Consider the following 11,580-nt stretch of genomic DNA (forward strand, 5'->3'; position numbering starts at 1 on the left):
GGCCGTTTACAGTTTTGAGATGTGTCACCTATGTAAGATGTGTGATACTTGCCGTAGCGGTGGGGAGGGCGAGGTGCATTCATTAGAATGGAATGTGATTCATGAGCTGCTGTGATATGATGGAGGGGTTTAATTAACAGAGATACAAACATTTCCCAAAACAGCTCTAGCTATTTCATTCATTCGTCTCAATCAGTGAAGTCAAAATGTGAAAAAAAAATTATGATGGCTTGCCAACTGTTCCTCACATCAATGTTTCACACACTTGCACACTTATTTTACAATTGATCAGATGCAGTGACAATAGGAAGACAAAAACATACAGAGACAAAACTGAAGCTGCAGAATATCATTATTGAATTTCTACAGAAATACCTAATTTGATCCCATGTCATATGCTGTACACAAGTATTGACTGTAAGGCAAACATGAAATGCCTACAATAGCATTAAACTGCGCTGTGGTTTAAATGGTCATTTGTCAGCATAGTTTTTGTTGTGGCATGAGCTGCACAACTTGAGACAGCTGTGAATTAAGTCCATCAGTAACTGACTGAAGGCTGGCAGTAAAAATCAGACACACAAGGTTACCTTTAAACCACACTATGTGTCTTTTAAACCACACTATGTGTCTTTTAAAGGCATAAAAACATTTTGATTTGGGACAAAGAGACAGTCTGATATCTGACATCCACTTAAATGCATCTAGTGTTCTTGTGCATCTACTTCTTAGCATGAAACACACAAGCACCGCACCAATCATAGTTAACCTCTGTCAAAAGAGAAAGTGTCACACATAGTACAGTGCGTGTTCATGTGTCTGACACGTGCTATTGACTAGAAAAGGTCAAAGTCCAAAGAGTCACCGGGGTGCATGCTGGTGTTGCTGCAAGACATGGAAAAGGAAACTTAGTGTCATTTATTACACCACAATTATCAAGTGGAACATTTTCTTTATCATCTCTCAAAGAGTAGAAGAAATGTGTAGTAGGCTAATAAAACAGTGTTTCATCATATATCTGCAAGAGGTATGAAATCAGATTGAGAACAGTAATAAGAGCACATGCTACCTGAGCATAAAGTGTGATTTTTCTCATAGACTGCTTAAAATGAATCTATCATAAGGTGATGACACCTATTCCAGTGACTGCTTATGAATTTTCGTTATCTCTGCTTTTTTTTCGGTCTGTATGTGGGACTAACATCAAATCCTCTCAAATAAAACCATACAATGCTCATCTGCAGTTTCCGGCTGCAGTGGCAAGAGGAGCAAGTGTATTTCATTTACCTGAGTAATGACAAATACTGCATAGTAAACAGAAAAGAGAATGAAAAGCACAACTACTGTATGTCTGCAAGGTATCATCAATAAAATACACTAGCCATCAGAATCTCCTACAAATTACATACCCAGATTTATTAATAGAATAAAAGTGCATGTATATTAATTTATTTGGCAAATTAGTCGCTTTTATGCCTAGAGGTCATGCAAGTGCACATTAGGTTTGAGATTGTTATTTCAGTCTTCCAAAGATAGTGATCTGACCTGTATTTATCTGCTTAATGCTCATGACAATACATGCAGAATGATGCTCTGATGTAAGTTGTCTATACACAGTATGTACATAGATGTGCCCAGTCTCCCCTTCAGAATGGTTAGAGACAACAGCAGCCGCAGTGACTACACAGGGTGGACAAAATAATCAAAACACACACAATGTATATTAATATATATTTACTCTTTCCTACCTTGTGCTGTAAATGCTGCACCATTTCCCTTGAGATAAATTAAGTTCTACCTTTTCCCTACAGTACATGCCTTAGTGGTGAGGCTCATAAATTTGATTATTTTTAGGTTAGTGAGTAGGCCCTCACCAACACTGATTGAAAGAGTTAATGGCATCCTAACTGGCAATTTAATTGAATCAATATGTCCAAGAACCAACAAAAAATGTAAGAAGGCGTGTTGCTACTAATGATATTCAATGTCTTGTCGTCCATTAGCCTTTTGTTTTTCTGCCTAAGGCTGGCTCACAATCGTGAGCGGGTTCAGTCCTTTGTAACTATTTCCCATCATAGTGTATACATTTTTATTCAGTGAGGAAAAGAAAAAACCAAAGGGAAGCCAGCTGCATGAATCCGAATAAATACACCTTTTATTTGACTGATTAACAGATCTGATTATACAAACGCCAACACAGAGCTCTGAAATAACAGGACCAATCAGCGAGACAATGACTGTACATTCTTGGTGTGACCCTCCCTTGTTCTGACCCCCTTGACCACCCACCACCCCGCCCACAGTAACTATGGAACTGAATCACTAGTGCTTCTATCTGTACAAGTAAAGCTCAGCTACCCACCCCTTACTACCTTCTACCACCCTCCCTTTCCAGTGCACGCAGTCTGTTATCTACAGGTCTGAGCAGAATGTACCATAAGGGGAAGTTTGGCCAATTGTAGAACTGGGTGCCATGATGGACCTAAGGTGCCCTCTACACATGACTCGTGCTTGAGTGTGAACTCTGAAGTGTGTATATCTATATATATGTTTTTGTTATGTTTGGTTTGTGTCGTGTAGCAGACAGAGCTGTATGCACTGTTTAAGAGCTCGTAGTGTAAGAGCATAGTAATGTTTTTTTTGCCTTTTGGTTGAAATGCAAACAGCCAAAAATCTCTCCACAGACAGTTGAAGTAACTTCCTTAATTTTCTTGATCTGCCGAACTCTCTCTCTTACACACACACACTCACACCCTCTCTCTGTCACACGCGCACACACACACAAATACTGGTATGTTTGTCCCTTCATCTTAAAAAACAAGACTGTTTACAATTTCGTTTCAAGCATTTTTTTTTTTTGTTCTCATCAATCTCTTCCTCTGGCCAAGCGTGACTTGCCTCACATACATTAATCACACACTCACCCCTACAGTACCTAAGTGCAGATTCTTCAACATGCGCCCTTCAGCAGTTCCTACAGTAAAAACACTAACTGTACCATCACAAGAAATGGATGGATAAAACGCCCTCACTTTCATTCCTCAATCAGTCCCTTTCATCCCACCGTTCACTTCTTCTCATCCCAACCCCCACACCCCCATTGGTTCCCCCATTCTCATTTACTCTCATGTAACAGACAGTCTTGTATGTAACAGTGACAAATACTCGCCCTTGGCGAAACAGCCAGGAAGAGAAGGGAAGGGAGGCAGACGAGGTGTGGGAAAAGGGGTAGGTGAAGAGAGGGTGAGTTCTTCTCCTTGAGGAGACAGTGAAAGACGAGCGGGAGGCAAAATTTTGTGCCCACCCCCCTTTTCCCCCTACATCCCTCTTTCTCCCTGCATCGCTGTGATGGAGTGGAGGATGAGAGTGGGGAGAGTGAGGACAAGGGAGGTGGAAGATGACTGAGGTGGCGGAAGGGGGTGGGGAGAAGGAGAGCAGGGCGAAGTGTGTTGGTCTTCATGTGTCCTGACCATCGGTGGCAGGCGTCTCGTTGGCATTGGGCAAGTCCGAGTCAGTCTCCCGGCTGGATATGCGGTCCAGCTCCGCCTGTACATCTCCCAGGCCCAGCTTCGAACCTGCATTAGATACATGCAAACATACAATTTAGCACCACATCAGAGTGAAAACAAGCAAATAATCAAACAAACATTTCAGCCAGTGCAATAAATAAGTGCATTTTCACAGCATTGAGCGGCTAAGGCACAATGCAGTAAGCACAAAGGCAATTACACATGGTTAAAATAAGAGCTGGGTAAAACAGTTTTTGCATATTATTGTACTAAATGTGTCAACCATGCCTTTAGTGTAAAATTGTCCTTATTTTTTGCATTTGTCCAGTGACAAAGACAATTTAATCAGCATGGAACTAGGTTTCACTCAGGATTCTGTGTTGTACCAGTAAACATTTCTTTTATTTCAAGTGACCTAGTTTAAAACCGACCTAAGTGGAAGACAAATACATTTCTTTCCCATATTTTCCAGCCTTAGTTAGAATCATGTGCAATGTTTGTGGAAGATGTTAATTTTGACAAATGCAATGCAACATGCCAAAAAAACATTGAGGAGCAGAATGGAGACAGGGTGTTAGGAGGGGAAACTTTAAGGGCGCAAATGTCATTCAATCATTTGCCAATCAAATTAAATGATCCTGCCATGGCTTGTACTTTCTCCCCCAACCTAACAGGTGAAACGAAAAGAGTGCAGCCTTGAGACATGTTAGCCTTTCTGCTCGTGATTTTTTCTGTATATGGTTGCCACAATCATAAAATCAATACACCTTTTCTGATACGTATACAGTAAGCTAGATCCAGTGAAACCTCTGAGGTTTCCTTCTCACAAGGTTAAGACTGCTGAAACATATAAGGTGCAAGCAAAAGTAATTCAGCAGCCATGGGATCATCTCCTGAACCACAGCTACAGTTCTCAGATCGATTTCCATAATCTAATAGTCTAAATAAACAAATTAGCATAATTTATATTCCAAAGACAAGTCCTTGTGCATCTGCATAAGAAGTAAACGGGTGATACAGGAGGCTTGATCCCAGCATTGTTCCTCCTCAAATGCTGGAGACAGTTGGAAGCTCAGGGGAGGGGGCGGGGGTGTCAAAGGAAATCAAAGGATGCTTCTGAGAATGAACAATGGCGTACACAAGCAATAATAAATTAGGAGTATCTCTCTCACACACACCTTAACGTGGCCAGCATCCTCTGACTAGTGCATACACACACACACACACACATTATGAATGATGTTAACAGCGAGACTGCACAACAGACTATGAGCATAGTTAAGAGTGAAAAGATGTGATGTGTAGTCATATTGTTTGTGTGGTTGGTCGATGCACTCAGACCCTTTCATCATGCTCTTTACCATGTGTTTTGTACGTGTCTGGAGTAGAGGAGAGTGAAGAGGTGAGAAAATGAGGGATGGAAATTGGGAGGTGAAAACCAAAAGAAGAGGCTGAGTGGTGAGGACTGACTGAAGATGGCATTAAATCCCAAAACACAAATGAATAAATAATTACTATTAAACTATCAGACAAAACCACAGCATCACAACAACCTCGAACATCTAGGATGCATTCTCACCTGACTTGCGCACTGTTCCGGGAGTGTTGTTACCCCCACCTGGCGTCCCGGGCCCCCCTGTCCCCGCTTTCTTTGTCAGTAGACTGTTGAAGAAGTTGGCCAACACACCCTCACTGGTCTGACCTGCAGCATACAGGGACAAGAGTTAAAACACAAAACACACACAAAGCCATGCACTGACTGAGGTCATGGGTGACGGTGATGAAATGCTATGGCGTACCCGACTGTGGCATGGCGTTTGCTACGTTGGCCGCTGCGGAGCGATTACTTGTCCTGGGGGAACCGGTAGGTGCTCTGCTGGTGGTGTCCTACGAATAACAACAGTTCATTTCACACATATGGACACTGGAGGGAGGCTCTCTTTATCTTAAGAGAGCCATAATGAGAAAAAAGAAAAAGGAGCACTCACCACTGGCCGCCCTGCTGTCACAGCGGGCTGTTTGGCGAGCAGCGACTGCAAATTAAAGCACAATGTGCACACTCACTCCAATTAGACTTTAATTAACATATCAAGACCCTCAAGTCAGATTTAATTGGGAGTACCAACTGGCATCAACAAAACAGGAATGTTTTCTGACCTGCAGTTTTACCAGAAACACTTGGTCATCTTCTGCCTGAATCTCCTTTTCATGTACAATCTGGAGACAAGCAAGGGAAAATAAATCATTTTTTAAAAGTTTTTTTCATTACAGCTCCATAACAGCTCATAAATTAGATTGGATGAAACTCTCATGATCTCTGCAGGGGATATTGGGTAAAGCTTAGTGCGCTGGCTGTGAAATATGATGTGGACAGTAATGATAAATAATATTATGGCAGTAATCAATGTGTTGCGCTGTAAGCTTAGCTGGCCTAAGAGTATCTTTCCATGTTAGCACTTTAGTAAGTGGGAGCCTGTACCTTTCTGACTGGCGGTTTGACAACTACGTCCTCAAAGCTGTCCTCTGCTTTTACTGTTTGGAAGTTCTCGTGAAGTATGGCAATCTTCTTCTCATTGTCCCACCCTGATGGACTGATAGAGCAGAGTACGGATTACAAACCAGACGCAGGTAGTCCTGGTTCGCATGCACGGAGACACAAAGGCAGACTCACATGAAGACGGCATCTCTTTCCACCACTTGTGCCGGGCAGTGGAAGGGAAAGCCGTAGAGTCTGTGCACCAGATATTTGTACAGAATGTCCAGGTTCTTCATCTCCTTCACTGATGTGTAAAGCAGAGATGCCCCGTCTGAAGTGGCTGTTAAGGATGTTTTCAACGCCACCGTCTCTAAATGCAGGAGCAAAAATAAAACTAACACCATAGTGACAAAAAACCCTACGTCTCCGAATAACATTGGCCCTACAGAAAAACTTCTAGCTCTGACAAATTGCTACTAGTACACAGAGAAGAACTATGGCAGTGTGCAGCCTGACCTCATTTGAAACACAATAACCTTTGAAACTTTAATACTGTTTCCACTCGGCATTGACTGGAGATTCTGAAAAACAAACAATTTCAAGCAGTAGTGGGTAATCTGTGACTTTTATCGAACTCTCTTTGCAACAAAGCAATATCCACTTCAACAACTGTTCAGATAGAGCTGACAGTGGCCAAAATACTGAAATAATATTACTGTCGGGAACTTGGCCTTTGGCCTGAGAACAAAACACCTTGTAATAGCAATCACTCAACCGTATCAGCATCCTTCATCACCGAACAGCTGGACGTTAGGCCAAAATGTGAACGAATGCCTTAAATCTCAACATCTGACAGGAAAATTTGCAGTCAGCGGTATTGATCTAAAGCCCCTGTGCATACTGCACTGATCAATAGTGTCATAGCTTTCTGACACTATAAATTTGTTGTTTGTGCACCTTTTAGCTCACAGCAGCAAAGGGCAGAAGCAATGTTCAGTGAAGGATACACTGCAGACAGAAATGTCTGATGTGAGACTGGATGAAGTCCAGGTGTTCGTCTCTGTAGTCGTGCTCCTTCTCCAACGTGCTGATGGCGTCGCACTGAGGTCAGATAGGTAGAAGTCAGACAGACGTTATTGTGTGTAATGCAAAAAAGTACAATTATGAAACAATGACTTTTCCTTTAATAATGACTTTGACAGCACACAGAGAACCATGTACACTCAGATTTTAAGGAATATGTGCGAGTGTGCGCACCTTGGTGCAGACTACCACGACTGGTATTCCCAGATTGTGTGTGAGTGTGTTGTCTCCTAACGGCAGCAGCACGCTCTCCTCATCTTCACTCCTCCTCTGTGGGGTGCCATCCTCCCCACTGCCTGGCTCTGTGTACTCCTGGAACTGTTTCACAACTACACACAAACAATGGTAAACAAATAGTAAGACAGGCAGGAGTTAAACATGTGGCGTATTCATTCTAACAACTGGGCCTCCTAAGACAAAGCCACTAGAGTGTTTTTGGTCCAATGTAAAGCTTTTTACAAAGGCTGTGATGAAGAACTGTTTTCATGCTGCTAAGAGCCTTTCCATGAAGAGATGCTGACAAATACTTTTGTTTTCAACTTTATCTATGAGCCAGCCTGACTGCTGTCAGCGTGACTCACTTCTGTGCTCCAGCTCCCGCAGCGTTTCCGGGGCGACCCGGAGTTTGTCGATGTGTTCCCTAGCGACAGCTGCCCACTTCTGGAGAGAGTCCAGGGCGTTCCATGGCCGCGACATGTCAACAGTTATCAGCAGCAACGTGTTGCCGATAGAGTCCACTGGCACTGCTACTCCCTGCAGACCTTTGTGGTAAAGGTCTCCGTCTAACACCCAGGCATTACACCTAGTGTGGTCTACACACACACACAGACATACACACGTATCAACACACAACAGATTAAAATACTTCTCTACAACAAAACTGCTAGATTGCTTTAGAGGAACTCTTTCGTTAATAAAAAAAGAAAACTCCAAGCGGTTGCTGGTTACCGTCAATGTCGTCGTCATGGACACTGAAGTAGAGGTATTCCAGGCCACGCCCTTTCATGTACTCTTCAATCCCCTGTAGCTTTGCAACCAAGGTGGTCTTCCCTGAACCCACCTCACCTAAATACATACACACGATCAGTAAATAACAGAATTATGGATGGTACACTTATCCACGATTTTGTAATTTAGTGCTTAAACCATAAATGCTTTCAGTTTAAATAAGAAGTGAGTGCAGAGTGAGCAAGAATTTCAATTTGGCTAAAGGATGTTAGGTAACTAACTGAGGCCGGCCAACACACTGCGCCACTGCTGAAGGTGTACTATTTCTCCATGCAGTCCTCTGTCATGCTATGAGCTGTGTTAGGTTCACACTGCGGGGTTAACAGATAGGTGGTGTGCACCATCACTATCAACATGAGGATTGCACAAACTGCACACAGGACAGCATATGATGATTACTTTCATTATCAATTAACCTGTACATCACTTCCTTCATTCAATTATTAATAATGTGGTCCATGAAGTACCAGAATATAGTGACAACTGCCCATTACAGTTTCATTAAGCCAAAGGTGACATAATATCCAGCCAACAGTCCAAAACCAAAATGTATTCAATTTTCTATGACACAGGACAACGAAAAAGCATCAGATCAAAACTTGTGAGAGGCTGGAACTAAATTTAGGAAATATTTGGCATTTTTGCTCAAAAAAATGACTTAAATTATTAATTGATCAACAAAATATCTGCAAATTTATTTCCTGTCCATCACATAAATCAATCAGCTAATCGTTTTAGCGCTACACAAATGCATTTGTAGTACATGTACACTGTAAACAATCCAATCCCCCTTGACTAGAGCCATATATTCATACAGAGCTAGCAGTTTTCATTAAGGATCGACAGCCTTAATATATACACCTCCTGACAATGGGCTGCATTTGTCCTGGCAGTTATACTAACCACAGAGCTGACGGCGTGCTGTTGTTATTGTTGATGTGTGTGTTAGGTCAAGGCTGGTTCCAGTCTTGTTCCATGCCATATTAACTTAACCGACAGGGGGACTCAATGCATCATAAAGCAGAGCTTGCTGATGTTGTCATCGAAAGCATAACAGACAAATGGCTTTACAGCCACAATTCACATCGGTAACCAGCTCGCCGATTAGCTGGAATGGGTAGCAAGCTGCGGATTATCTCAGGCGGATGTGCAGACTGTGTGTGTGTGGCCAGCAGCGTTACACGAGGACCGAGCGAGACAGGGAGGCACCCTGTCTGCTTCGGCCACATAAAGCACCGTTAAAAAAAACACAGGCTGATGGTCTGTCCCGTCCCTGCAGCATCATCTCCACCGAGCTGCTACTAGCATCACTGGATGCTAGAATGACTTGCAGTGTTTCAAAGAGGCCCGATTCACCCTCATGAGACGAGGCTCTGTGTGTGTGTGTGTGTGTGTGTGTGTGTGTGTGTGTGTGTGTGTACGTGTGTGCGCGTGCCCGTGTGTCTGTGTAGGCGCTCAGAATAATACACCTGCCTCTCTCTGCTAGCCGACGGACCAGCTCCCAGGCTTGAACACAAAAAGCACCATCAGTCCAGAGCAAGCTAGCTTAGCTATCGAGCAGCATTAAGTCTGCCAGGATGATATGATCACCAGCTCCTGGGCTATTCAAGCTAACGATGCTCACTGGCTAGCCAGGAGACTGCAGACACACACAGATACCCACCCATGACCAGGACATTTTTCCCAGACGGTAGCTTAGATCTTGAATGGGTTGACACTTCGCTCAGGATGGTGGACCTGCAGACAGAACAGCCCCGTTACAACGCGGCCAAACAACGCTTGTTCATTCATTAACAAACAACGGCTGACAGCGAGGGGCTAAAGCGAGCTAGTGCTGGTGTGTCACCAGTTCCCAGTCAGCCTGGTGCTGATGCTAGCTAGCCCCGTTAGCAAACTAGCTGTCAAACCATCCTCCTCCCAGCACAATGGACCGTCTGCGTCAACAAACCCTGCTCACAGAACCCCAGCTCAAATAACATATCGCCCACCATAAATCCTGCCCGTCATCCTCCTCTGGGTTGGAGTTCTCCAGTGTGCTCTTAGGTCCAGTTGAGGTGGAGGATAATAATGCACTCCTCCCTGAAGTCGCCATCTTCGCAGGGTTTGTAAACCGAGCAGAGCGCCCGGATGTAGCAGCTGTGTGCTAACCTAGCCTGGTGCACCGCACCGCACGCCGGGGCCGGGGCGTGGTCCGCGCGCACAAAGCTGGGGTCCCTGCCCGAGACATGGAATGATCTCATCCGCAAGTGACAGATCTGGGCTGACCATACACTGCAAGTGATGAGCAGGAAGAGAGTCTACAGCTGAGTTTACTGCTCATGGCAAAAATAAACCTGCAATAAAGAGCCGGCATTGATTTATTGGCATTTCGTGTTGCCTAATGTTTGTGTTAATTGGGTCTGACATATGAATAATGAAACAAATACTCTGGTGGCACCAACCCTAGGCTATTATGACAATTCTAAACTATTATGAAATATGTTGCTACAGTGTATGCTTGTCCTGGATGAGTTATCTGAGCAAATTATCAGGATAAATGGGCTTTCAAAATAAATCCTTTTCAGACAACATATCCTCTTAAATTTAAGTATGCCTGCTAAATCAGTGTTTTCATTTGTGCTATTACAGCACCAGGTCTAAGCCTACAGGATAGAGATAAAGCTGTAATGCTATGTAGGAATTGGATCCACTTCATATTGACTAGCCTGTTGTGCATAGACTACTGTTTATCAGAGGTTTGGCAAAAGAGCGCCAGTGATTGTAGAACAGGTATAGACAAGATGATATGATTACACAAGTAATCAATTCAAGAAGTTAGTCAATCCAAAAAGTGATGCAGCCCGATTAAAAATCTATTTAATCCCCTTGGTCATAATATTGGCCATAACAAACTTTTCAGGTGCAAGGCTCCAAAAAATGTTATATTATACATTGTTAAATTATAAATTGTAACATGACAGAGCTGTTTACTGTCTGGTTGCCTCGTGGGAAGTGGATGGCTGGAACAAAGTTGTTCAACTAAACAATCTCTTTGTTACTAGGGGATGGAGAGGAGGGATGTTAACATGGGGGATGCATTTTGGTCATTTTACTAACAAGGGGGATAATATCCCCCCTCAAATCACCTGGATCTAAGTGACCGACAAGACAAGGCATGCAACATTGCAGTTATCCCTCAAAATGAGAGAGATGCTGTCCTCTGTGGTTGTGATAGTGATGGGTATGCGGGCAAGACAGGCCATTTGCCAACCGGGCTGCTGGACGCATAATGTGCTGAATTTATGCAAACAGATCATGACAGGAACAAGGTTATCAGTGACGATGAGCTCTGGAACGATGAGGCAAAATCGTCTGTTTAATGTGCCATGTAAGCCACTGAAGGACGTTATGCAGGGTCTGCTCCAGCCATTTTGGTGTCCTAGACTAGGATTTGGTGTGTGTCTATCTATCTATCTATCTATCTATCTATCTATCTATCTATCTATCTATCTATCTATCTATCTG

At 43.3% G+C, this 11,580-nt stretch overlaps 1 protein-coding gene across 1 annotated transcript; it reads right to left on the reverse strand.

Moving 5' to 3' along the window:
* Positions 1-2,131: 2,131 nt before the first annotated feature.
* dync1li1 (dynein, cytoplasmic 1, light intermediate chain 1) lies at positions 2,132-10,190 on the reverse strand. Its single transcript, XM_041955370.1, has 13 exons — positions 10,065-10,190; positions 9,740-9,813; positions 8,017-8,133; positions 7,650-7,880; positions 7,243-7,397; positions 6,993-7,086; positions 6,181-6,316; positions 5,989-6,100; positions 5,667-5,726; positions 5,498-5,542; positions 5,309-5,396; positions 5,089-5,211; positions 2,132-3,575 (listed from the first exon to the last, which is right to left on the reverse strand). Exons 1-13 carry the CDS (start codon positions 10,166-10,168, stop codon positions 3,457-3,459), a joined length of 1,458 nt encoding a protein of 485 aa, XP_041811304.1. The 5' UTR covers positions 10,169-10,190; the 3' UTR covers positions 2,132-3,456.
* Positions 10,191-11,580: the final 1,390 nt, after the last annotated feature.

Source organism: Chelmon rostratus, chromosome 16 (assembly GCF_017976325.1).
Source record: "Chelmon rostratus isolate fCheRos1 chromosome 16, fCheRos1.pri, whole genome shotgun sequence".
In the NCBI taxonomy this organism is placed as follows: domain Eukaryota; kingdom Metazoa; phylum Chordata; class Actinopteri; order Chaetodontiformes; family Chaetodontidae; genus Chelmon; species Chelmon rostratus.

Excerpts from the sequence above, each read along its gene's own strand:
- dync1li1 (XM_041955370.1), bottom strand. The coding sequence starts at position 10,168 with ATGGCGACTTCAGGGAGGAGTGCATTATTATCCTCCACCTCAACTGGA. Across the intron at positions 5,543-5,666 it reads TGTTTCTGGTAAAACTGCAG|TCGCTGCTCGCCAAACAGCC; the intron begins GTCAGAAAACAT and ends TTTAATTTGCAG. Across the intron at positions 5,397-5,497 it reads TGACAGCAGGGCGGCCAGTG|GACACCACCAGCAGAGCACC; the intron begins GTGAGTGCTCCT and ends TGTTATTCGTAG.